General features: G+C 35.9%; 3 protein-coding genes across 5 annotated transcripts; all 3 read left to right on the top strand.

The window, feature by feature from the left end:
- The first annotated feature begins 1,636 nt into the window (after window positions 1–1,636).
- On the top strand, window positions 1,637–5,684 carry LOC108998726 (dicarboxylate transporter 1, chloroplastic). Its single transcript, XM_018975401.2, has 3 exons — window positions 1,637–2,813; window positions 3,880–4,101; window positions 4,862–5,684. The coding sequence occupies exons 1-3, from the start codon at window positions 1,707–1,709 to the stop codon at window positions 5,222–5,224; spliced, it is 1,692 nt and encodes a 563-aa protein (XP_018830946.1). The 5' UTR covers window positions 1,637–1,706; the 3' UTR covers window positions 5,225–5,684.
- A 4,097-nt stretch (window positions 5,685–9,781) lies between these two features.
- LOC108998736 (protein DETOXIFICATION 42) lies at window positions 9,782–16,468 on the top strand. Of its 2 annotated transcripts, none has more exons than XM_018975426.2 (14): window positions 9,782–9,948; window positions 10,442–10,611; window positions 10,916–11,037; window positions 11,925–12,134; window positions 12,273–12,463; window positions 12,616–12,751; window positions 12,868–12,964; window positions 13,060–13,160; window positions 13,895–14,058; window positions 14,671–14,742; window positions 14,879–14,995; window positions 15,086–15,181; window positions 15,749–15,870; window positions 16,055–16,468. In XM_018975426.2, the coding sequence occupies exons 2-14, from the start codon at window positions 10,535–10,537 to the stop codon at window positions 16,095–16,097; spliced, it is 1,548 nt and encodes a 515-aa protein (XP_018830971.1). In that variant the 5' UTR covers window positions 9,782–9,948; window positions 10,442–10,534; the 3' UTR covers window positions 16,098–16,468. The 2 variants fall into 2 exon arrangements, with proteins under 2 accessions (XP_018830971.1, XP_018830970.1); XM_018975425.2 differs by having other exon boundaries at window positions 9,782–10,134.
- Window positions 16,469–18,406: 1,938 nt separating this feature from the next.
- Window positions 18,407–22,086, top strand: LOC108998743 (chaperonin-like RbcX protein 2, chloroplastic). 2 transcript variants are annotated; one of them, XM_018975438.2, is made up of 6 exons: window positions 18,407–18,620; window positions 18,727–19,096; window positions 20,529–20,620; window positions 21,159–21,216; window positions 21,557–21,622; window positions 21,751–22,086. In XM_018975438.2, the coding sequence occupies exons 2-6, from the start codon at window positions 18,758–18,760 to the stop codon at window positions 21,871–21,873; spliced, it is 678 nt and encodes a 225-aa protein (XP_018830983.1). In that variant the 5' UTR covers window positions 18,407–18,620; window positions 18,727–18,757; the 3' UTR covers window positions 21,874–22,086. The 2 variants fall into 2 exon arrangements, with proteins under 2 accessions (XP_018830983.1, XP_018830982.1); XM_018975437.2 differs by having other exon boundaries at window positions 18,407–19,096.
- The last annotated feature ends 891 nt before the right edge of the window (window positions 22,087–22,977 follow it).

Below are 22,977 nucleotides of genomic sequence, written 5' to 3'. Positions count from 1 at the left end.
TGATATAATTTTATATAATACATAAATTATAAAAATAATTTTATAATACAACGTACAATAAAATCATTTTGATTTGTCAACTTATTTTTATACATTGTAGCATTTTTCTATGAAAGCTACTCAGTGTCTCCATCTGTTTTAAAAGTGACGCACTACATCTCTTAAGAGCGTCTAGAGACCTTACAAAAATTAACCAAATAGAGAGAGAGAGAGAGAGAGAGAGAGAGAGAGAGAGAGAGAGAGAGAGAGAGAGAGAGAGAGAGAGAGAGAGAGAGAGAGAGAGAGAGGAAGTATGGGTAGAATGATTGAGAAAAGGGAAATTGGAGGCTGAAGCTGCTGTGCTGTGCTATCATGTAAGTGAGTGAGTGAGTGAGGATCCATTGTCAAACTTGTCTTTTCTTACTTGTCGTTCAGAGTAAAACGACAAAATTGAGTGGTGACAGCCTTCATGCAGCCTCATTGCCTCTCCATCATAAAAATAAAAATAAAAAATTGGCATGCCACCAGCCTGATTCTGTGGTGCCAGACACACTTGCCTCAGCCTCGCCGACTCTTCCCAATGGCACTATCGTCATTCCCCCGGCCCATCTCTAAACTAACTCTGGCCGCAGACTCAGACGTCCCAGCCGCCCCTCCCCTCCCCTCCACAACCCCGGTCTATATCTTCAGAATTATTGTCAGAACTCTGGTAACGAAAAGAGATGCATGTGTCAATTTGTTATTTAATATTTATTATTATTTAAATAATTTTGTTTTTAAATTTATCAATTGGTATTTACAATTCAGATCATGATAATAACATTCAAGACAAGGCTACCACTCTACCCTTATTTTTATTTTATTTACTTATTATATAATGAGTGGTGCCACATATATTTATAATTTTATTAGTTTTCTTTTAAAATTAAAATTTAAAATTTCATAATTTTCAACATATCAATAACTGATATGTGAAGAAATAAGTTTTTAATAAATACATTTAACATTTTCCTTATGTAATTATTAAATGATTTGAATGCTGTGATACTGTTGCCTTATTACAAAGTTCATGCAATTAAAAGTTATAATAATTTTGAGGACTTAACATTTTCTTAAAAATAAAATTTGAGTAGCTAAGAATTTGATGACTGATGGCATATGACTCGGTATTCTAAATTGAAAATTTAGATTCGAAATCCTCCATCCCCTTTATCAAAAAAATAAAATAAAATTTGAGTTAGTTTTATAATATTTTAATTCTTTTTAGATAGAATATGTGTAAAACCATTTTACAACCTTTTTATCATTTTTAAGTTCATCTTATGGAAAGCTAAATCCATGTTCCATGGTCTATATAAAAAAAAAAAAAAAAATCATATTCGGTCTTATGCTAAAAAAAAGAAAAGCAAATAGATTCAGTACCAGTGATAATCAGCCACGTGTAATAAAAAACAAAAGAGAACACCGGCCGGTGAACCAGAGAGTGTCTGGCGGACGTTTCAATTCAACCTCAAAAGCACGACGTCATTCACGAGACAACCATAAAACAAAAAGTCAAAAGCCCCGTATATTCCACACCCTCCGATTACCATCCGACGGTCCACAATTTGTTCTTCCTTAAAAACCCCCCCCAACTCACCTTCCTCCTCCTCCACCACACAGTCGTAAACACACGCACAACCTCATTTCAACCTCACTCCCCCCGAGATCCTCTTGACACATCATACATGGCGTCCATCGCTCTCACTTCCTCCTTCTCCCCGCCCTCCCTCCCTTCCCTCCGCTCCCGAAAACCCACTCCCTTCGCCTCCCAGTTACGCTCCATCTCCCTCCCACGCTGCACAAATGTCTCTCACTTTTCACGGAATATTACCACTTCCCTTTCTCTCCCTAAATCCCCTCCAACTTCTACCTTTTTCAAAGCAAGCCCTAAATTTAGCGTCCGAGCTGCCGCAAGTGCTGGCGCGGTCACGCCTGCCCCGGCGTCTCCTCCATCACCACCATGGCAAGGCGCCGCGATAACACCGTTGCTCGTCTCCATTGCTACCGGGGTTGTCCTCTGGTTTGTCCCCGTTCCCTCCGGGGTCTCGCGCAACGCTTGGCAATTACTCGCCATCTTCCTAGCCACTATTGTCGGGATCATCACCCAGCCGTTGCCCCTTGGAGCCGTGGCGCTGATGGGACTCGGAGCCTCCGTGCTCACCAAAACCCTTACCTTCGCCGCCGCGTTCTCCGCCTTCGGCGATCCGATCCCTTGGCTCATCGCGCTCGCCTTCTTCTTCGCCCGCGGGTTCATAAAGACCGGATTGGGAAACAGAATTGCGTACCAGTTCGTGTCCTTGTTCGGAAGCTCCTCGTTGGGGTTGGGGTACAGTTTGGTGTTCAGCGAAGCACTGTTGGCCCCGGCGATCCCATCGGTGTCGGCTAGAGCCGGTGGGATCTTCCTTCCTCTTGTGAAGTCGCTCTGCGTTGCATGTGGTAGCAATGTCGGCGATGGGACCGAGAACCGGTTGGGGTCGTGGCTGATGCTCACGTGCTTCCAGACCTCTGTGATCTCGTCGGCGATGTTCTTGACGGGGATGGCGGCTAATCCGCTTAGCGCCACCTTGACGTACAACACGATCAAGCAGACGATCGGGTGGACCGATTGGGCCAAGGCGGCAATTGTGCCCGGTTTGGTGTCATTGATTGTGGTGCCATTGCTTCTTTACGTGATTTACCCACCCACGGTGAAGAGTAGTCCCGATGCGCCGAAATTGGCGAAGGAGAAGTTGGAGAAGATGGGCCCGATGACTAAGAACGAGATCATCATGGCTGGGACTCTGCTTCTTACGGTATTTAACCTTTTCTTTTTCCTATACTTAGAATTTACTTTTCGTTACTGATACTCTTTTCAATTTATTTCTTCGATTAGAAATTTATCCGTCTTTTGGGTTGGGGATGGTGATTTCGTACTAAATTTGGAATTTTTTTGGTGCTTAGTTTAGCAGAGATAATGATTTGATGTAGACCTATGCAATGAGCTACTCTTGCGGTTGGGATCTTTGTTTCCTGGCAAGCATAGGTATGGTTCAATTAGTTTTAGTGTTGATTAGATGTCTCCACACATTAGGGTCCACTTTCAACATGTTTACGATTTTGCAGAGTATGAGAGGATTTTATGAGAACCCAAAATGCCTTATTTCCTTAAAATTAAGCTTCAACTACTTGCGAATAGGTCTGATAGTGTAGATGTGCACGTAAAAGTTATCCAGGGATTAAATTTGCTCGAGGTTATTACAATTACTCGGTAGGGGCAGCACTGAAAAAAGGGTACAATCACATTGCTCAGGATTAATTCCTCTTAAATCACTAACCTAGTAGTTACAGTAAAAGGAGTTGGAGCAGTAAATATTTTCCATGGAACACAATAGGCTTGGGGTTAGATTTATGGTAAGTTTTGGAAAAATTTAATTGAAGTGACATTGGAATTTTAGGGTGGAGATTGAAGGACATTGAAGTGGGGTGATGCTTTCATTGTATAGGCTTTCTTACTTGGAAGTAATCCAATGGGGTTTTCCATCAGCAAGGGAAGTTTGAACCTAAATCTGGTTTTTAATTGATGATGGAATGTGGTCATGGATTGCTCATCACTGCAGTAATTATGGTAAAACCTTCTCAGTCGTGGTTTTGCCTATTGGTTGTTGCCAAATTAGTTATCAACTATGAGTTCAATTACTCAGTTCCATTATCATTACAGTTTGAAAAATTTTGAGAGTTCATACCCCTCATTGCATTTAGGCAGGTGTGTGTTCAAGTTCATGCTGGTGTCCTTGCATATGTAGTGCTATATTTGTCTACATAACTTATCTCTGTGTTCTCTGAATTAATACTTCTCTCCTCTGTTCTCTATTATATCAGGTGGGGCTCTGGGTTTTTGGAGGGGTGCTGAATGTGGATGCTGTCACCGCAGCCATACTTGGATTATCTGTGCTCTTGATTACAGGGGTTGTTACGTGGAAGGAGTGCTTAGCTGAATCAGTTGCTTGGGACACCCTCACGTGGTTTGCTGCGCTCATTGCAATGGCTGGGTATCTCAACAAATATGGTCTCATCTCCTGGTTCAGCCAAACTGTAGTCAAGGTATGTTTTTCTTTTTCCTTACTGGTATTTCATTGTTTGTCCCTTTTCTCAATAATGTCAAGATATTTTGCTGAAATTAAAATGCTAGCAATTTTCTAGGTTGGTTTTCTTTCTTTTCTTCTTCTTCTTCTTTTTTTTTTTTTTTTTTCTTTTTCTTTTTCTAGTTAGGTAAAAAGGAATGGCTTAGAGTGGGTAAATATAAAGGTAGTCATGGTGCTAAGTCCCACATTGACTATTTACCAGCTAAAATTCGGCTTTACAAGTGATTGTAGGGAAGCTTCAAACTGATTGACTGGTCTTTTTTAGGTTATAGCACCAGATGTGGTAAACGTTTTCCCCTGGTCTTACATAACATTACCAAACAAGACTGATCTCTTGTTCTAGTTTCTATTCTAAAGAAGCATGCTAAAAATAAAGTTCTGTAGATAGTTTATTCCTCCATCCACTTCCATAAGAGTCAGCATGAAGCCTTTTTATTTATTTTTCCATTATAGAATCTAAAATAATTTACTCTATCGTATGGGTGAATATACATTATTCTAGTTTCTGCTTAGAAATGCTGCCTAGAGATCTAAATGGTAACTTAAGCTGAACTTGCCTTCGGGAATAATGTATAATTTTACTTGCCTTGTAGTTTTCCACTATAGATAAAAGATATGTCGCCTTTGCATTACTGATAATAGTTTTGACTATGGGATTTTGATGCACATGCTCCATTTTGTCGGTATTATTCATTAACACTATATTATATCTTTTACAGTTTGTTGGCGCATTGGGTCTTTCATGGCAGCTATCTTTTGGCATTCTGGTTCTTCTCTATTTCTACTCTCACTACTTCTTTGCCAGTGGAGCTGCTCACATTGGTGCAATGTTTACTGCCTTTTTGTCTGTTGCTAGTGCTTTAGGCACTCCCCCATACTTTGCAGCCATGGTGCTCGCCTTCCTCTCGAATATCATGGGTGGCCTTACCCACTATGGCATTGGGTCAGCTCCTGTTTTCTATGGTGCCAACTATGTCCCTCTTGCCAAATGGTGGGGCTATGGATTCCTCATATCTGTCGTCAATATTGTAATCTGGCTTGGAGTTGGAGGGATTTGGTGGAAGGCTATCGGCTTGTGGTAGAAGGAGCTTTTCACTAGAAGTTGCCGACCCTAATTTTAGTAATTTCTGATTTTTGTTCACCCACAGGTGCGATACTCCCTTTCACGTCTTGCTTTCCAGGGAGGATGTTAGTTTTCTTTTTTTGATTCTTAAATCTAGAAAGAATTGATTGGTGCTTTGGCAGTCAGACCTGAGGTGGGGAAAAAAAGTATACAGACAAGGTGTCTTCAGAAATTAGAATATGTAACTGAAATTTTGACATGGCATGCATCTCTGCCTGCAATTCATAACACAACCATTATTGGATCCTGGAATAATTCTTTTGCATCCAGAATTACTTTTTTTTCTTGGGTTTGTTGTGGTCTGGAGAAAGCGAAGGCGAATGATTTATTGAGCCATACATTGTGTAGCTGTATTAGAAGGCTCTGATGATTTCTTTGGAGCACCACCTGATTGAAAGGCATCTGTTTCCTACTGTGTCTCTCTCTCTCTCTCTGTTTCTTTTATTATTATTATTATTATAATTTTGTTATAAAATCTTAAGGCACAAAGGGCGAGGGCTGGAACCCCTACAATTGTGTTTAAAGTATTTAAGATCAGATCTCGATACTCTAGGGAGCGAGAGTTGGGACTACAAATAAAATTGCTCCATGGTGCCCACTATATATAAAATTCTCACCGTCAAGAGTCGATATTTTGGAAAATTTTGCCATAGAAGCCAAAACATTGGCCTAGTATAGATACCTAAATGGTTTTATCTCATTATTATAATTTTTTTAATTTTTTACATAAAATATAATAAATAATTTAATTTTTTTAAAATTTTAAATAAAAATAATATTTTAATAATATATTATTCAATTTTCTGGTTGAATTTCACCTCCTTAGCTAGCCTGTTGCTAGTACTAGCAGCCAGCAGGACATTAAATTCAGAAAGGAAAAAAGAAAAAGAAGAAGAGACAATTTGGGCTTAAAATCAACTCGCTCTCATGCTAGGGGCGAATTTAAAGCTTTTAGGTGCAATGTGCAAAGGGCTATGGCCTATGGACGATTTGCGGTAGCAGAGATGATAATTGACCATGGAAAAACAAAATAGAAGTTTGAAATATTTTTCTTTTTCTGCAATAAAAGTTTGAAATCAAAATGTGGAAAATGTGAGCTGAAATTTAAAGCATGCGTGTTGTACGTTGTTGAAGCTTAAGAATTTATTAGTTGGTAAACTAGCTTGGAAAATGGTGAAATATTAATTGATTGCGTAGGTGTGACTATTACGCCTTGTTTATTCATACAAATAATAAATAATTAGGAGGTTCATCAAATGCATCATCAAGAGGTAACTGCATGGGTTATGAGTATGCCACGCACCTACAATGTCATCAGGAGGAGCGACCCATTTTTGCCAAAGTTATGCATCATGCGCACACACATTGGCCGATAGCTAGCTAGTGCATGCGAATTTTGTTAAAGCTCACAAAAAGAGAAAAATACTAATTAAGGTCTTAATTAATACCCTAATAGTACTCATGTCATTGATTACACGAGGAGAAAATATAATGCAGTTTGTAAAAAGATCAGCAAGCTGTACCACATGTAGATCAAAATCTCCTTAATTCGATAATGACATGGCAGAATTCTTGAGCTTTGATTACTTCAAACACAGCCAGAGATCATGGGATATATGCAGCATAATTAGCTAGCTAGCAGCTTCAACGTCCATTGAGAAAAATGTTTTTTTAACCTGTTTAGGGTAGAATGGTTTGTATGTTTTTTAAACTTCCATGCTTGGAGATGCTCAGTTGAAACTCTACTGACCGTGTCTGTGTGTGTGTGTGTGTGAGAGAGAGAGAGAGAGAGAGAGAGAGAGAGAGAGAGCTTGATCAGGGCATTTGGTCTTAGGTTTTCAAACAGGGCCTTACAATTATTCCTTATGAGCCAAAGAACTAGGTTATTAATGGAGTTTGCAGCAAATTAATAGGAGAAAGTGATGAGTTTCTTCAGCTGATCATTAAGCTACTAGTTGGATTCAGTACTTATAGAAGGGACTTTGAGGATTTGGTTTGGATAAGGTCGCATATTTACCCTATCGCTAAGCAAAAAAGCAAAATGTTTTAGGCAATGGGAAAAGAAAAGCTAAGATATCAACAATATACGTACGTACGTACTGTGCTAATTAATTGGACATTAATGGAATCCTGCGTGGAGCTAAGAAAAGCTAGCTAGCTACTTAATTGCATGCATCGATCGATCATTAACTTCAACTACTAGAATAAATAGACAGTTTTTGGACGGTTTTGGGGGTAGTGCTTCAATGTCACTTTCTCTACGTAATATATTCCTTTTCGGAGGTGGAATTTTTTTAGCTATATATATGGAGAGATCAATTAATATTCATGTATATGGTTGGTAGGTAGGTAGGTAGGTGCGTGGAATTATTGCTGATCAGTATTAATCCTTGAATTATTTGCTTTGCTATTTGGAACACTAGAGTCCTCCACATGACATTGTATGATGAGCAACGTGCATGACTAGGATCGATCTTCGATAATGGTATTCTCTTTTCTTCTTTTTTTTTTTTAAACTAATTTTAATTTTATATTCTGATGTACCACAACAAGTCATATTAATTTATAAATTTTAATTTTATGAGATATGTTTGTGAATTAAACATAATTAATTATCTTTTAGATTATAATATATATATGTATATAATATGTATATATGTGTGAGAACGATAGAAAATAAGGTTTGCTTGAGATCAAGAAAAAGTAAATTTAATTAGAAGCCCCCCTAGCTCTTTAGGCATAGTTTGAACTAATTACAATTAATTATTAGTTGCTCCATATATATATATATATATATAGTGCTCGATCACTATAATATTCTCACAGTCAAAGGTAGTCATATATATATATATATATATATATATATGATTCATGTGAACAAAGATATTATTGTTGGAATAATTAACATAGCTTTTTTTATGCTTTAAAGATTACTTTTTATCAGGAACAATATTATATCTATATTCTACTCTCTCTCTAGACCTTTTCTTATATATATTATATATATATATAACTTGGGAATCAATGCTCCAATATTATTATTATTCAATTAAGATATATAATATGCTAACGAATGAATAGCATGCAATATCAGCCAGCAAATTATATATGCTCCAATTGGTCAGGTACTTCTCAGTGCATGGAGAAAATGATCTTTTCATGATCAAATGCATGCATGCATGCATCGATATTAAATCATGCTAGCTAGCTTAATATACTGCATGTTGATGAATGACTACACCATGCATTGACATATATTCTTGCTATGGTAAAAAGAGATCGAACAGGGACTACTTATACCAATTTGAGAAAACAAAAACAGAGAGAGAGAGAGAGAGAGAGGACTTAATCACATGCACATGATGATACCTCTCAATAATTAATTAAGGAATTGCGTAGTTAATCCGTCAATTAATTAAAATTTCCAATTCTACGTACTAATTATTAATTACTCATCTGCCAATTGCATGTTCTACTTTTGGCGTACGTTTTTACTTTCTTATGAGCATCAGTCACCATTCTATATATATATATATATATATATATATATATATATGCTAGCTAGGGATAATAATGTTATAAGTTGAGAAGGTTGGCCAGGCCAGCATTTAAACTAACTAATTCCTATATACGTACGTAAAAAAACTATACGTGTGAAGTGTAAAAATAAACAGTGATTGATACATATAATTTCTCGATCTATATATATCTTATATCTCTTTAATTTGGAGGTTAAAATTATAGACCTCACGCTTAGTAATATTAATTACAAATTTTAAGTAGTACAGGTCTTTTGTAAAATATGGATCTCACTCTAAAAGAATTATATATATATATATATATGTATTTTACAGTAGTGTGGTCTACTTTTTTACAAAATCCTATACAAGACTTATCTGTTGAAATCATCATTTAATTTATATATAAAAGAAGTATATATATCTAGCGATTGAATAACAAGTTAACCGGCCGATTAGAACAAAAGGCACCCAATTTTTGGTATTTATTTCTAATAAATCATAAATTTCAGATCAGGTGTAATTATTTTATCCAACTTGTTTCACCCCTCTTTTCATCTCATATCGTTTTGTCCACCCCTGGTGGTTTTCATCATTGAATGTCTTGGTAGAGGCGTGTTGGCTTATTTGCATGGTTGTCATGAAGAAGAACACTCGGCAGATAATCATAAGCATGCAGTGTCACCTTTTGATGTTTTTAATGCAAATTGGGGTTTCTATTCAACCTCATGCTGCCACTTTTCCATTTCGTCTGAGGGGTTACTAATTATGCTTTTTAGCAGTCAGTAATGGAAGAGGCCCACCACCATAACCTCACCGGGTCCTCTTTCTGACTAGAATATAGTCGAGAGTTGTGCTAAGTCTTAATTCAATATGAAATATGAAGATAAAAAAATAAAATTATATATTTTTAAGTGGACGTATAGAGTGTGAAGTTTATGTTTAGAATTTTTCTATAATCGAAGCCTCTTCTACTTGAAGTCTTCAACACAACGTACAAAACCCCTCTCTCTCTCTCTCTTACGCACTCATCGTGGCTAGTCTCCCTTGTGGAGATTATTTTCTTTTGAAAGTGAGAGGAGCTTCTTTCTTCTTCAGTGCTTTCAAGTAGGTGGGCCTTGTATTCATGGGCACTGTGATTTGATAGCTGAAATGTGTCTGTGAGGTACGTTACGTTTTTCAAAGAAAGATTCCTTTTTGTTCATATGGTTTCAATGTTCATACTCTTTTCTGGGTTGGGAACTTTCAAAGGAAAGTTCTTTCTCTTTTTCTCCGGTCATTAAATTTTATGTCCGGTGAGAAGACTAGACAAATCAATTTTCCAAAGGTGACATAATTTCCAGGGTAGAAGGTGAGACTTCTTTTTCTGAAATGTAATTAACACGTTAAGTAGACTAGATTTTGTGGTTCTTGGTATTCATTGATCTCATCCCTGGTTCCATTAAATTTCTCTCCATGGATAACTGTCTGGGGACCCTCCTTATGATGGGGCGATTTAAACAATAGATTTATTGGTTTTTCAAAGAAAAGTTTTGAATCTGAAAGCAATATATTAATTTTTTCTTTCTTTACGATAGAATCTACAGAGTATGAAGCTCAATTGATGATTTTATTTATTTATTATTATCATCATCATTCTCTTCACTGTGGCAACATAGGTTTGATAGGTATGCTTGCTCCAAAGGACTTGGATGTATGCCGTCGTTATTCTCTTGATATAAAGGCAACTTAGCGAACTGATCTTCTCAATAATGACTGAAGAAGGTGATTCGTATCCATCCAGGGATAAGAGGAGAATCCCATTTTACATTTTCTTTAAAAACGCCAGGTATTATTTCCTTAATATGCATTTAGCCATGCACTTCCCTGTTGGGAGGTTATTGATTCTTTAGTTACCTTCCAGTTTGAAAATTAGCACTCTAGAGTTTAGACTCTTTCTTCTATATGTGATTTTTATGAATCATGACTTTTTGACCGATACTTTTGCTCAAAATTGTTCTTTACGTATTTTTATTGTAATTTGGGTTTCCTAGGGGACAATAGGTTGACTTATTTGAGAAAATACTGATTAAAATTTTTTATCTTTGTGATATCTAAGAGCTAATGCTTAGTTCCTCTATCTTTATGGCCAGACTCATTTTTAAACTGGATGAACTTGGTTCAGAAATAGCACAGATTGCGTTGCCAGCTGCACTGGCTTTGACAGCTGACCCAGTTGCTTCTTTAGTTGACACAGCATTCATTGGCCAAATAGGTATTTTCCATTTCCCTTTACTGTTGCGCTTGGCTTATGAGACTTGGAACTTGAATGAGAAAACTTCCTTCACCATTCCATTCTCTCTGTTCCAACTACAGCATGAGAGCGACAACTGAGTTTTTAGGTTGGTTTTGGTAGGTCTTGTGGTTCTGCAGTTGCCTCATTTTTATGAAACTTATTAGTTTTGAGGACAGCCCATGGTGTTATACGGCTGGCCCATGAGCAGATGCCATAATAGTTGACAGAGCTACTTGTAAAATATAGGGAAAATACACATTCAACCCTCTAACACGCAAGTTTTATAATGAACTCCATAAACTACCAAAACTGGCCCGTTAACCCTCAAACTGCCACCAACTGCCAAGGAGCACCCTCATTCAATTATGTCTATTAAGATGGATGAAAAATACTTGAGTATACCTGGAATCAGAGAATTTGACGGTCATATCTTAACAAGAGGTGCATATTGTAACTTTTTGGTAGTTGAAAATGCAAAAATACCGTTTCTGTAGTTTAAGGTGAACTTTACAAAATGCATGTTTTTTACTTTGAGAAATTGACATTTAATGTCTCAATTTGACTTATGGGGTAATTCACAACAAAATGTTTGATTTAGGAGTGAGTTGTAACTAGTCATAGTATGAGGGTGTGTTTGAGATTGAGGTGGTTGTTTGCGTGTGTTGGGGGGGGGGGGGGGGGGGGGTTTCCAAACAAGATAATAATAGACTGGCAAGTGTTACTAAATGATTAGGTTTCCTTGTCATAATCATAAATATATTTTAGGCCACAACAGATGGAACAAAAAAAGTTAGATATAATATACTTGTGTTTTGTAGACAATTTTCATTAAAGCAACTGAGTGATGGTGTTGCCTAAACATACAGGTCCAGTGGAACTCGCTGCTGTAGGAGTTTCTATTGCTCTATTCAATCAAGTGTCAAGGATTGCAATATTTCCCCTTGTCAGTGTCACGACCTCTTTTGTTGCAGAGGAAGATACCATTAGAAGTACAAGCCCTGAAGCACAGGATTGTGACTACTTGGAAACAGGTTCAGCAGTAGAGAGTGAGGATAAAGAATTGATACCAAAAAATGGTATGGTTTCCTATTTTCTGTTCTCTCTCTTTAATGTTTTATAATCATGCATATTTTCCTCCTTATCTTGGATCCTTTTACTGGTTCATGCAATATTTATATTAAACATATATTAATTCCTTTTAAGTTTCCTATCAGGTACATGTGAGAATGCATACAGTTCAAAACAAACTCGTGGTAGCTTCAATATAGTTAAGATTGAGAATAAAAGGAGGCATATTCCATCTGCCTCATCTGCCTTGGTTATTGGCGGCATACTTGGCCTCATACAAGCCATATTCCTCATATCTGGTGCAAAACCTCTACTAAACTTCATGGGAGTCGGTTCTGTAAGTGCTTTCAGTTAAAGTAACAAGTAGCTCTGGCACTTGTTCTGCTCAAGTTTATTACAAGTCTCATTTGGTTTCCTTTAACATCAAGCCCCCATATTTATTACAATGTAGTTGTTTTTTAACAGCATGCTGCTTTCATCTCTATATAGGACTCTGCTATGCTAACCCCTGCGCAACGGTACTTGACATTGAGGTCACTTGGTGCTCCTGCAGTTCTTCTCTCACTGGCAATGCAAGGGGTATTTCGTGGATTTAAGGATACAAAAACTCCTTTATATGCTACTGGTATACCTTCACCGGCTGCAATAATTCAACCTATAATTTGATCTTTTCAACATGGATAAAGATCAATAATTATTCTGCCTTGGACTCATTAAAATTTGTTTTTAATCTTATTGTAGTGGCGGGAGATGTAACAAACATAATACTAGATCCATTATTTATCTTTGTTTTCCATCTGGGTGTCAGTGGGGCTGCCATTGCCCATGTAATATCACAGTAAGAATTATATGATATTTGTCCATATATAGTATTTAACAAGTATTGTGACTGGGGATTGCTTCTAATGGTTTGCATTTTCATGGTCATCATAGGTACCTAATTTCAGTTATACTTTTGTGGAGATTGATGGCACAAGTTGATATCTTACCTCCAAGTATCAAATATCTGCAATTTGGTCGATTTCTTAAAAATGGTAAGGTTGAATTTTGATTCAATAAATGATTTAGATTTCTACACTATAATTTCTTAACTTTCTCCTCTGAGGTTCCTCAGTCCCATAGCCATACTTCTTGCTTGAAAGCTTTGGATTCAAATCTCCCCTGGGTACCGTAGCATATGCAATTAACGTGCAATATCCCTGCAAGTCTGCAACCCCACAGACTTCAAGTGTTCCATCTTGTTAGATGGAACAATAGCTATAGGAGTTTTAAGGGAAAATCAAGTATTATACATTTAATTGAAAATAGAAAAATAAATCTCCAAATATGCTATCAGAGTGTTTCCCGGTTCTTCCCATCCTTCTATTGATGTCATCGTTAGTTGATGCCCTTAAGACTGGTGCGATTTTACTTTGTATCTTATCCGTTACACTATTGTTCCACCATCTCCATTTTTTAGTCCCTATTTTTCAATCAGCATTCAATTAGCATCTAGCATATAAAGAGTAAAAACTTTTGAAAATGATACCACTAACAGCCTCTTATTGGGAAGCTCGATAAAAAGTTGTTCGGATACAAAAGAAACCGTCTCAAATTATTTTGGCCTCTTCAGAAAAGCTCTGCATCCATTTCAGATGCTAGAATTTTTATATTGACATTAAATATGGTGTTTTGTAATAAATATTTCACCAGTTGTTGATGTAATATTGATTAATATTCTATAGTTGATACCCCATCAGTGTTCTGTTCTTTTGTGGTTGAACTCCAGGTTTTCTTCTATTAATGAGAGTCATTGCCGTGACATTCTGTGTGACTCTGGCTGCATCATTGGCTGCACGCCAGGGATCAACATCCATGGCTGCGTTTCAAGTTTGCTTGCAGGTTTGGCTGGCAACATCACTTCTTGCTGATGGCTTGGCTGTTGCTGGACAGGTTATAAATAATTTTTTCACTGACCGAGTCTACTAGGACATTAATTTTGTAGTTATTTGCTCAACGAATTAGAACGGTATGCCAATTTGTCAAAACTCATGAGAGGCCTAAACAGAAGAAGATAAATGAAGCATATTTGTATCATCATCTCTGAAATCATTTTTCTTGTGTGCCATGCTAAAGTTCTTCCATAGTGTCAATCAAGCTGTTCATTCCATATTTAGCAGCTTCTGTGATAACTTAAAAATTTCTAGACTAACCTAAAAAAATCTCTTGCCATTGGCTCAAGACTTTTCTGCAGTTGTCTTTAGTTTTACCAGATCTCCTCAACCTGAGTTTATGTGTAACAAAGTCACTTTCTCTCTGCCCCTCACAAGGAGAGTGGTCATGACTTATGACAAACCTTTTGGTTTTTGTCAATTAAGATATTGACTGCAGGTTTTTTGTTTTTTTTTATCAAAATCAAGCAAAGACAATTCTTTGAATACTACACCTATGATAATATTAGTTTATTCTACATTAGCTCGACAATTAATCATTGCATTGAACTGGGTTTTTTTTTTCCTTTTAACCGTGCCCCTACCAAAACGCTGTTGCTTTTCAATCTTTCAGGCAATACTTGCAAGTGCATTTGCAAAGAAGGACTATGATAAGGCTGAAGCAGCAGCATCTCGAGTATTACAGGTGCTGAGTCATATGTCATCTTATTTATTTAATTTTTTACCCTCAAAGATATGGTATCGTGTAATCTCAGAAAGATTATATGTGTTCTAGTAAAATGATTGTTCTCCTAAGAGTCTGTAATGCATTTATACCGCAGCTAGGACTGGTTCTTGGTTTGATACTTGCTGTCTTCCTTGGAGTGGGACTGCATTTTGGAGCTCGATTATTTACAAAAGATGTTAACGTCCTCCACCTCATAAGTATAGGCATTCCGGTACCTTTTCTGTCAACAAACAGTAATACCACTTTCAGAAAGTGTGATCCAATATAATACGGAACTCACTGTTTTGTTCCTCCATATCAGTTTGTAGCAGCTACTCAACCCATAAATGCGTTGGCCTTTGTTTTTGACGGCGTCAACTTTGGAGCATCTGATTTTGGATATTCAGCTTACTCAATGGCAAGTCTAGTCTATTTCCTGTATACGAAGACATGATACAATTAGTGTTCTGTTCTTACAAGTCGCATCACTTTTGAGGGACTCACTATAGTTACAAAAAATGTCAAAACACCAAAGCTTTTTAATACTAGATGATGTGGAATGCTTCTACATCCACATTAATGGCAGAAAAATGATATTTGCAGTCGTGGAGTATGCAAGCGCCGCATAATTCCTTTGAAAAAAGTGAGTAAATACGGGATTCATTTGAAAAAAAAAAATTTAATTTTTTAAAAGTGGACTCCACTCTTTTTCAAAATGATTTTGCGTCACTTGCTCACTCTATGACTGTATATAACATTACTCTTAATGGCATGCTAGGTGTGTTAATAAGTAAATTTGAAAAAGAATTTTTCATCAATTATTACGAAAATGAAGAAGCTATGGTGAATTGTTGATGCATATGTTGTCCGTTACCTCTAGAATGATAAAAACATATTCTTCCCATTCACATAGAAGAAAGAAACACACACACACACAAAAACACAATATATATATATAAACAACTTGACATTCTTCTTTCGACAGATTATGGTGGCTATGGTCAGCATTTTATGTCTATTTATTCTTTCCCCAAGTCATGGATTCATTGGTCTCTGGGTTGCTCTGACTATCTATATGAGTCTTCGAACAATTGCTGGCTTTTGGAGGTAAGTTTCCCTCATTTCCTCGTTAGGATCTACGTACATCTTACATGAAAACCGTTACAAGGTTACGTTACAACTAAGGAAGGTTTGCCATCGCATTTCAATTCAAGCTTACCCTTTTCTAGAATGCTGTCAGCCAGATTATTGAACAAAAATCCTTATTAATCTTGTACCTCTGCATTTGCAGAATAGGGACAGGAACAGGTCCTTGGAACTTTCTCCGGAGCTAAATGCATCTTAGCTATATATGGCGTAGTATATTCACCACAGATCTGTCTCTGAAGTTGGTTTTATTCCCGGGGAGCCTCTATTGGTGGTCTAAGCATTTTTTCCTGGCTGCTTTCGTGTGGCATGCATGCTTCGCGCTTGGTTCCTGGGAGAGACCTAGCTTGCAGTCCTTTTATTTATATATTTGTTTGTACAGAAAAACTGGAAAATCTTCGTTAAAAAGAGAGTATAAACAGATGAAATATAGAAGAATAAGAAGAGCAAGTACACTATTTACCCCTAATGATCATTAGGGAATGTTGTAATAATATTCTTCCAACGTACGTAATATGTCTCTCTAATAAGTTGGCAGATCATATTCCTTCAGTCTTCAGAGTTCAAAGGGTTTTACCTATACATGATCTTCTTCTACATTTTTCTCCAAAAAGACGCCGAATTTATGCCTTGCAAGAGTCCCCAAGGAGATGGGAAAAAATAGTAATATTGTTAGACTTTTGGTTTCCCTAAAAAAACTATTTGTCTTCTCTACGATAGTTCACTTCATTTAAGATGATTCATTTTATCTATCAAGTATAGGTAATTGGCCTTAATAAATAAAGTGGTTAACCCTCTTTGTTATTTTTTGACGTATGAAATAATGATGGTAGTTCAAAGGTCGTAAGAGTAATAAGTACGTGTCTCTAGTCTTGTTTATATGAAAGATTTGTATTTTCTATTAGATTCATTCCATAAAGTTTCAAGACAAAAGATTAGAATTCCATTATCTATGGAAAATCTCTATTCTCTTTTGTAGATTTTTTAGTTTTCAAATTTAAATAACCGGAAGTAAAAGATCTTATGAATCTCTTTATTCTTTCAAGAAGATTTTACAAATGTGTCTGGCACTTTTGCATGGATCGTGTGCTAGAATTCTTCTCGGTTGCCAAAAATTTATATATATATATATATATATTTAGAGCACTCTCATTGGATTAGTTAAAGTTAAAATATATTTTTTATGAATGTAAGATAAATTTAACATTTAGCTATTATATTCACATAAGTTTCTATATTGGAATAACTATTTTTTTATTATATGACAATAAAATAATATAAGATGAATTTAACTTTGATTATTCACATCAAATCTCTACGTTGGATTATCCATTTATTCATTATATAGTAATGAGTAATTAATAATTTTGAAAAATTTTTAAATTTTTAAATTATGAATTTATTTTATTTTATCATATTTTACTATTCATAATATTATATATTAATTAGTAATTGTATTCTAATTATATTTTTTCAATTGTCATTTAAAATGGAGAGATAAATAATTGATATTAAAAGGAGAGATAAAAAAAGAATATAAAATAGATTTGATGAATGAATAGTTCATTTTAAATTTGAAAATTATTTTAGATATTACTGTAACTATATTCCAAATATTTGAAATATAGTTATTTCAATGTGAGCTATTTTATGATTTAATAGTTAAATTTTCATTAAATTTAACTTTTAACTAATCTAATGAAAATGCTCTAAAAGAAGTTTGATCGACAATCCAAAGTTTAAAGACGTGTGTTATTTTTTCTTTCCTAAAAATTTTCATTTAATTCAGTTTTCGTGATAGGCAAAAAAAAAAAAACAATGAAAACAATTTCCTTTTCAAACAATTCAGTTTTCACTACTTTTATAAAATTCAAAAAAATAAGTCTTTAGAATATTTATCTCGATCTAAACGCATTTCAGAAGGACTATATATATTCTGTAAGGTTGAAAAGAAATTAATTAAATTGTGTTGACAAAGTTGGAAGTGTGTCGCAGACAAACATGATGCGAGTGGGCGCTGGTGGACTAATTAAGGGCTCGTTTGTTTTCAGAGATGAGATGAGTTGAGATTAAAGTTAAAAAATTGAATAAAATATTGGTAGAATATATTTTTTAATATTATTGTTGTTTTAGGATTTGAAAAAGTTAAATTGTTTATTTCATTTTGTGTAGAGATTTGAGAAAGTTGTAATGATGAGGTGAGATGAGATGAGATAAGATGAGATGAGATGTTTTTGAAAAATAAATCAGGCCTAAATTGTGTTGACAAACTCACCGGTAAAACAGTTCAAAGACGTGGAACAATTTCGACACGTTCCTATTCCCCCGACATGATTTCCCCACGTGGCAAGATTCCGACCAATTTGAGAAGAATAATGCTTGGGAGGACTAGATTCTACACACTTTTGCATGCAACTTTTTTTTTTTTCACCTAAAAAAACAAAGAAGCTAAGTTTGATTTTGAATCCTCAGCCTTAATGGGTGGAGAATTTTGGACCTTAGATTTTTGTCTGGTTAAGGATGTTCAAACTTCACCCACCTTCCCAATCCACCGTTTTCCCCCACACTTTCCTTGCACGCAAAATCTTTCCTGCTCCTAAACACGTTCCTTCTTAAGATTCAGTTTCTTCCTTCCGTGAATCTTTGACTAGAATCGCCAACCTCCTATTTTGTAGGACACACACTTGCGCTTTCTTGCTTTTCTCAGCTGGGTACCTGTTATTTTTCTTGAATTAAACCTTCCCAGACTGAGTTCAGGGAGAACCGTGACCCGGGTTTGAAAGGTCGAATTTTTACGCTTAACTTCGTGTGTTTCAGTGTGCCCGAGACTCAGAGAGGAAGATAGAGGATGTTGGGAGCTTTATCAGTTATGGGTTCATCGGTGGTGGACTCTCATACCAGCCCATGTTTGTGTTTGGATGCCCTGCCTTCGACAAATATGAACTTCAAGAGTGGTGGGGATTTGGTTTTGCATAGGAATTCAATGACCAGGAAGCATTTTGGGAAGCCGGGGTCCGTGGAGCTAAGAAGCTCATTCATCGATGCCGGACGTGAGTTGCGGCTCTCTAGAAAAGCTCTTTCGGGTATCGTTAATCGAAGTACGAGGAAGCAGCGGAAGGATCGGAGATTGGTGATCGTCAACGAAGTTGCCGGGCAGTACGAAGACAGTTTTGAGGATGTTAAAACGGTGAGAGAATAACATGTTCTTATTTAGAACTTTCGATGTAGTTTGTGCAGTTGATTAAGGTAGTAGTCATTGTTCATATGCTTGAGAAGTGCTTGAGAACTAAATATTATCGTATTGGTGCCTAGAATTCATTGGTGAAATATTGCATTCCCTCTTCCATGTATTTCCAACGAGGATAGAACGCTGTCCGTTTTGTCTTGGTCCTTTCTGTTGTTTCCCTCTTTATGTATAGAGTAGGACTGTGTGAAAGTCCAGAGCTCTCTTGCTGCGGGAATACAAGAGCAATATCCCGGCATTTGTGTGTGCATTAACGCTAGATCCTCCAGTTGTTCATCAAAAAAATTGAGAAAAGAAGAAGAAGAAAATCCTCTAGAGTCCTAGACATCTTACTGAGGAAAATTTTCACTTTCTATAATTTCAATGTCTAAGAAAAAATTGATTAGAATTTTATTCATAATTTTTAAAGACTCTTGGAAGTTACAACTTGTTGGTAGCTCCATGAGTTAGAACTTGAGCAATGGAGTACACATGCTTGTACGATGAAGCATGTGCTATTAGATCAACAAAATGTGAAGGTGAATGGTAAATAAATAAAAACTTGTAAATGGATTATCAATCAGGTTGAATGTCTAATGGAAGTTTCCCTTTTCTCCCTATTATTTATCCCTTGCGATGAGATTGAGTGGCTCGTTAGATTTTTTAGCATTAACATATAACCAGAACTTCATCGTGTTAAAATTAATCTATCATCTATGAAAAAGGGAAGAAAAGGCCTCAATTAATGAATGGGAGATTTGGAATGGGGGATGAGATCTCTGAATTTGATACATGAAATACGTCTACCCCCATGTAAATGCAACTGAAGTGGTCACTGACTTTTCGAGAGGCAAGCTACCACTGTTCACGTATCCACAGAGATGTGCTCATTTATAGTTCTAAGAATAGCGTCTTTATCTGTTTTTGTAAAAGAGAAGCTTCTGCTTTATTTTTAAGCAATCCAAATGCAATGAGCAGAAATATTGTACACATAACAGTACATGTGCTTCTTTAATGTGACGTTCTATATGAATCGTGCCTTTAACCTTAGATTCTGATTTTTTTGGATCAAACAATCTCGTTATCCTTTGTCTAAACTATTTGTGTGTTCATAGTAACAACATGAAACTATCAACAAAATGCCTAATTTAGCAATGGATGCCATTCCCAATGAGTAACTCACACAATGTCTTTATATAACCTGATTTAAGGATATAGAATGTCATGCAATTTAAAAATACAGATGCATCCCTGTCTGCTCTGAAGAGTACAGGTGTTTATTGTTTCGTGCTAAGTATTATATCTTGTAAATATTTATGTCTTCTGAAAGCCTTCATATTACTGTTATCCACTCCTTATAAAACTGTAACCTGTATAACAAAACGTCTGTCTGCAGCAAATTCTCAACTATTTCACCTACAAGGCTGTGAGGACTGTTCTTAACCAGCTGTATGAGATGAATCCGACGCAATATAGGTGGTTTTACGAGTAAGTGGGATCCCTGGCTTTCATAATGAACTTGGTGCATCGACTAGAATTGAGAGAGATTTGGAATTATGCCATAAAGTTGGAGCCATATGCATCTGTGAATTAGATTAAAATTGCCATGGTTATATATTGTAACTTCATAAGCAGGGAACTAAAACGCTCTTAGTTTTGTGGAGCTTGAAATGGGTTTATGTTGTTAGTTGGCCTCTAGAAACAATTGCTCGAGCTTTTGGTTTTGATTCTCCAACATGGTATCAAAACCTTGTGCGTTAAAGTGGACCATGATTTTAGATGTTTGTTGGACACAAACTGGACCATTATTCTAGTAAGTTAACTCTGTTCTTCCAGATTAGCTTACCTAGGTAATTGGTATCAAGAAACTCTTATTGATCTTTCTAAGTAAGAGCAGCAGCAATGAGTGACAAGGATCTAAACCCTCCAATTCCCCAACCTACATCTGAACAGATGTGTTTAAATGTATTTAGGTTATGGTAATAGTTCTTCTATTTAAATGTTTCTTCTTTGTTCATTTGGACAGTTTTGTTGCATCAAACAAGCCTGGTGAAGGAAAACGTTTCATTCGGACCCTTGGAAAGGTAGTTTTCCATCTCCTATCGTCCGGTTACCAGTATGTAGAAAAGTGAACATTTTGATTTCAGAGATTATACTTAATATAGTAAATCATCAGTTTTTGTGTACCTAAATAAAAACCATTTCATGTTGTTAAAGTCATTTCTTGGAAATTTGAAAGAAAAAAAAAATGCAATGACTGAATTATTTTATGTTTTTGTTCTTTCCATTGTTTGTCTCTGTGAACTAATGGGGTGTTGATTTGTTATATACATTGTGCAAAATATCAAGTTGTAATGTTATAACCAATGCTATATATTTTACCAAACTTGAAAACATGAATAACAACATGTACTCTAATGACAGGAGAAGCAAGAGCTTGCTGAGAGAGTGATGGTAACCAGGCTTCACCTGTATGGTAAATGGGTTAAGGTGTGGAATTTGAACTGTCTTTTTTTTTTTTTTTCCAGATCTCTTTCTTTAAACCTGTAAAATACATAGAACTTACAAACAAGCTAAATCGTGTGAAAACCCTTCTTTTTTATGTCATTGTGATGTAGATATGTAATCATGCTGAAATATATCAAGAGATCTCCGATGAGAACTTGGAGTTGATGCGCGAACGTCTGATGGAGACTGTGATATGGCCGTCGGATGACACGAACACGGAGAAGATTGGCTGAACTTTCAACTTCATATAGCTTAGTTTTCTTATCCCCCTACCCATTGTTGTTCCTAGTTTAGGTATATTTTTTATCAATTATCAAGGTTTCATGAATGTCGTTTATATCGGTTTACACAAAATTAATAAGATGCCGCATTGTGTTGGTTGTATATATGAAATACCAGCCCCACAATTTAGAAAGTTCTCTTAACCGAATGCAGTTGGAACTTAACTGTTAATTCTAAGGGTGTTCAACTGGATCCAGATCCGGATATCCGGCCATAACCAGATTCAGATTCTAAAAACGAGACGGTTATCTGCTTGGATTAATTCGGAAATAATCCAAGTAGATAACCGGATTCAATCTAGATATCCGGGATTTTTTTTTTCATTTTTAACTATAAATCCGGATATCCGGATTGCAATCGGATTTATTAATACTTAAAAAACAACTGTTTAAACTTTAAAATATATTTTTATAGCATTTTTTTAAAATAATTATGATATCATGTTTAAATTACCCAAATTTAAAAAAAAAATTAACACTTTAAAAGTTTTTTTTAAATAAAATAAATAACAATGCAAAATAAGTAATATTGTTGTTACATCACAATGTAAAATATTAATTTACAAAATAAATTATTTTTGATCATCAATGTTATCCACTTCTTTCTTCTGGAAGCCGTTAATGCCATGGCCGTAGAAATAATGTTCATTATTGGCACTCTTATGCTAAGAAAAGCTACATTGGATGGTTTTCTTGAATTCTTTTTGTTCTCACTTTTTTTTTGTCTTTAGATCTGTTCCTTCAAGGTTTATTACCTTTTCTCTTCTGGGAATTACTCTACACATTTGATTTTCATTGTCTGGATTGCATTAATTGGGTTAAAAAAAAAAAGGAATCCGGTTACAGATCCAGATTTATCTTACCAGCCCGGATGCATCCGGATTCTGAGTTTCGGACTGGACTGGAAAAAAAATCAGCCCGGTTCTACACCCCCAGTTAATTCAGTGTATTGAATTTAATATCACAAGGCTGATGTAGATATTCATTCATGTGAGCACATAGACCCAATAGCTCCGCACCCAACCCGCCTTCATTCAGGTTAACCATAATCTTGCA

This window comes from Juglans regia, chromosome 14 (assembly GCF_001411555.2).
Source record: "Juglans regia cultivar Chandler chromosome 14, Walnut 2.0, whole genome shotgun sequence".
NCBI classification, from domain to species: Eukaryota; Viridiplantae; Streptophyta; class Magnoliopsida; order Fagales; family Juglandaceae; genus Juglans; species Juglans regia.
The sequence above is the reverse complement of the archived record's forward strand: the minus strand, read 5'-3'. Positions and strand labels throughout refer to the sequence as shown.

Bases quoted from the DNA above. Each gene is read 5' to 3' on its own strand.
- LOC108998726 (XM_018975401.2), top strand. From the start codon at position 1,707: ATGGCGTCCATCGCTCTCACTTCCTCCTTCTCCCCGCCCTCCCTCCCT. The intron at 2,814-3,879 runs GTATTTAACCTT...CTATTATATCAG, and splicing joins CTGGGACTCTGCTTCTTACG to GTGGGGCTCTGGGTTTTTGG. The intron at 4,102-4,861 runs GTATGTTTTTCT...TATCTTTTACAG, and splicing joins TCAGCCAAACTGTAGTCAAG to TTTGTTGGCGCATTGGGTCT.
- LOC108998736 (XM_018975426.2), top strand. From the start codon at position 10,535: ATGACTGAAGAAGGTGATTCGTATCCATCCAGGGATAAGAGGAGAATC. The intron at 14,059-14,670 runs GTTATAAATAAT...TCAATCTTTCAG, and splicing joins GCTTGGCTGTTGCTGGACAG to GCAATACTTGCAAGTGCATT. The intron at 15,871-16,054 runs GTAAGTTTCCCT...CTGCATTTGCAG, and splicing joins ACAATTGCTGGCTTTTGGAG to AATAGGGACAGGAACAGGTC.
- LOC108998743 (XM_018975438.2), top strand. From the start codon at position 18,758: ATGTTGGGAGCTTTATCAGTTATGGGTTCATCGGTGGTGGACTCTCAT. The intron at 19,097-20,528 runs GTGAGAGAATAA...GTCTGTCTGCAG, and splicing joins GTTTTGAGGATGTTAAAACG to CAAATTCTCAACTATTTCAC. The intron at 21,217-21,556 runs GTAGTTTTCCAT...CTCTAATGACAG, and splicing joins TCATTCGGACCCTTGGAAAG to GAGAAGCAAGAGCTTGCTGA.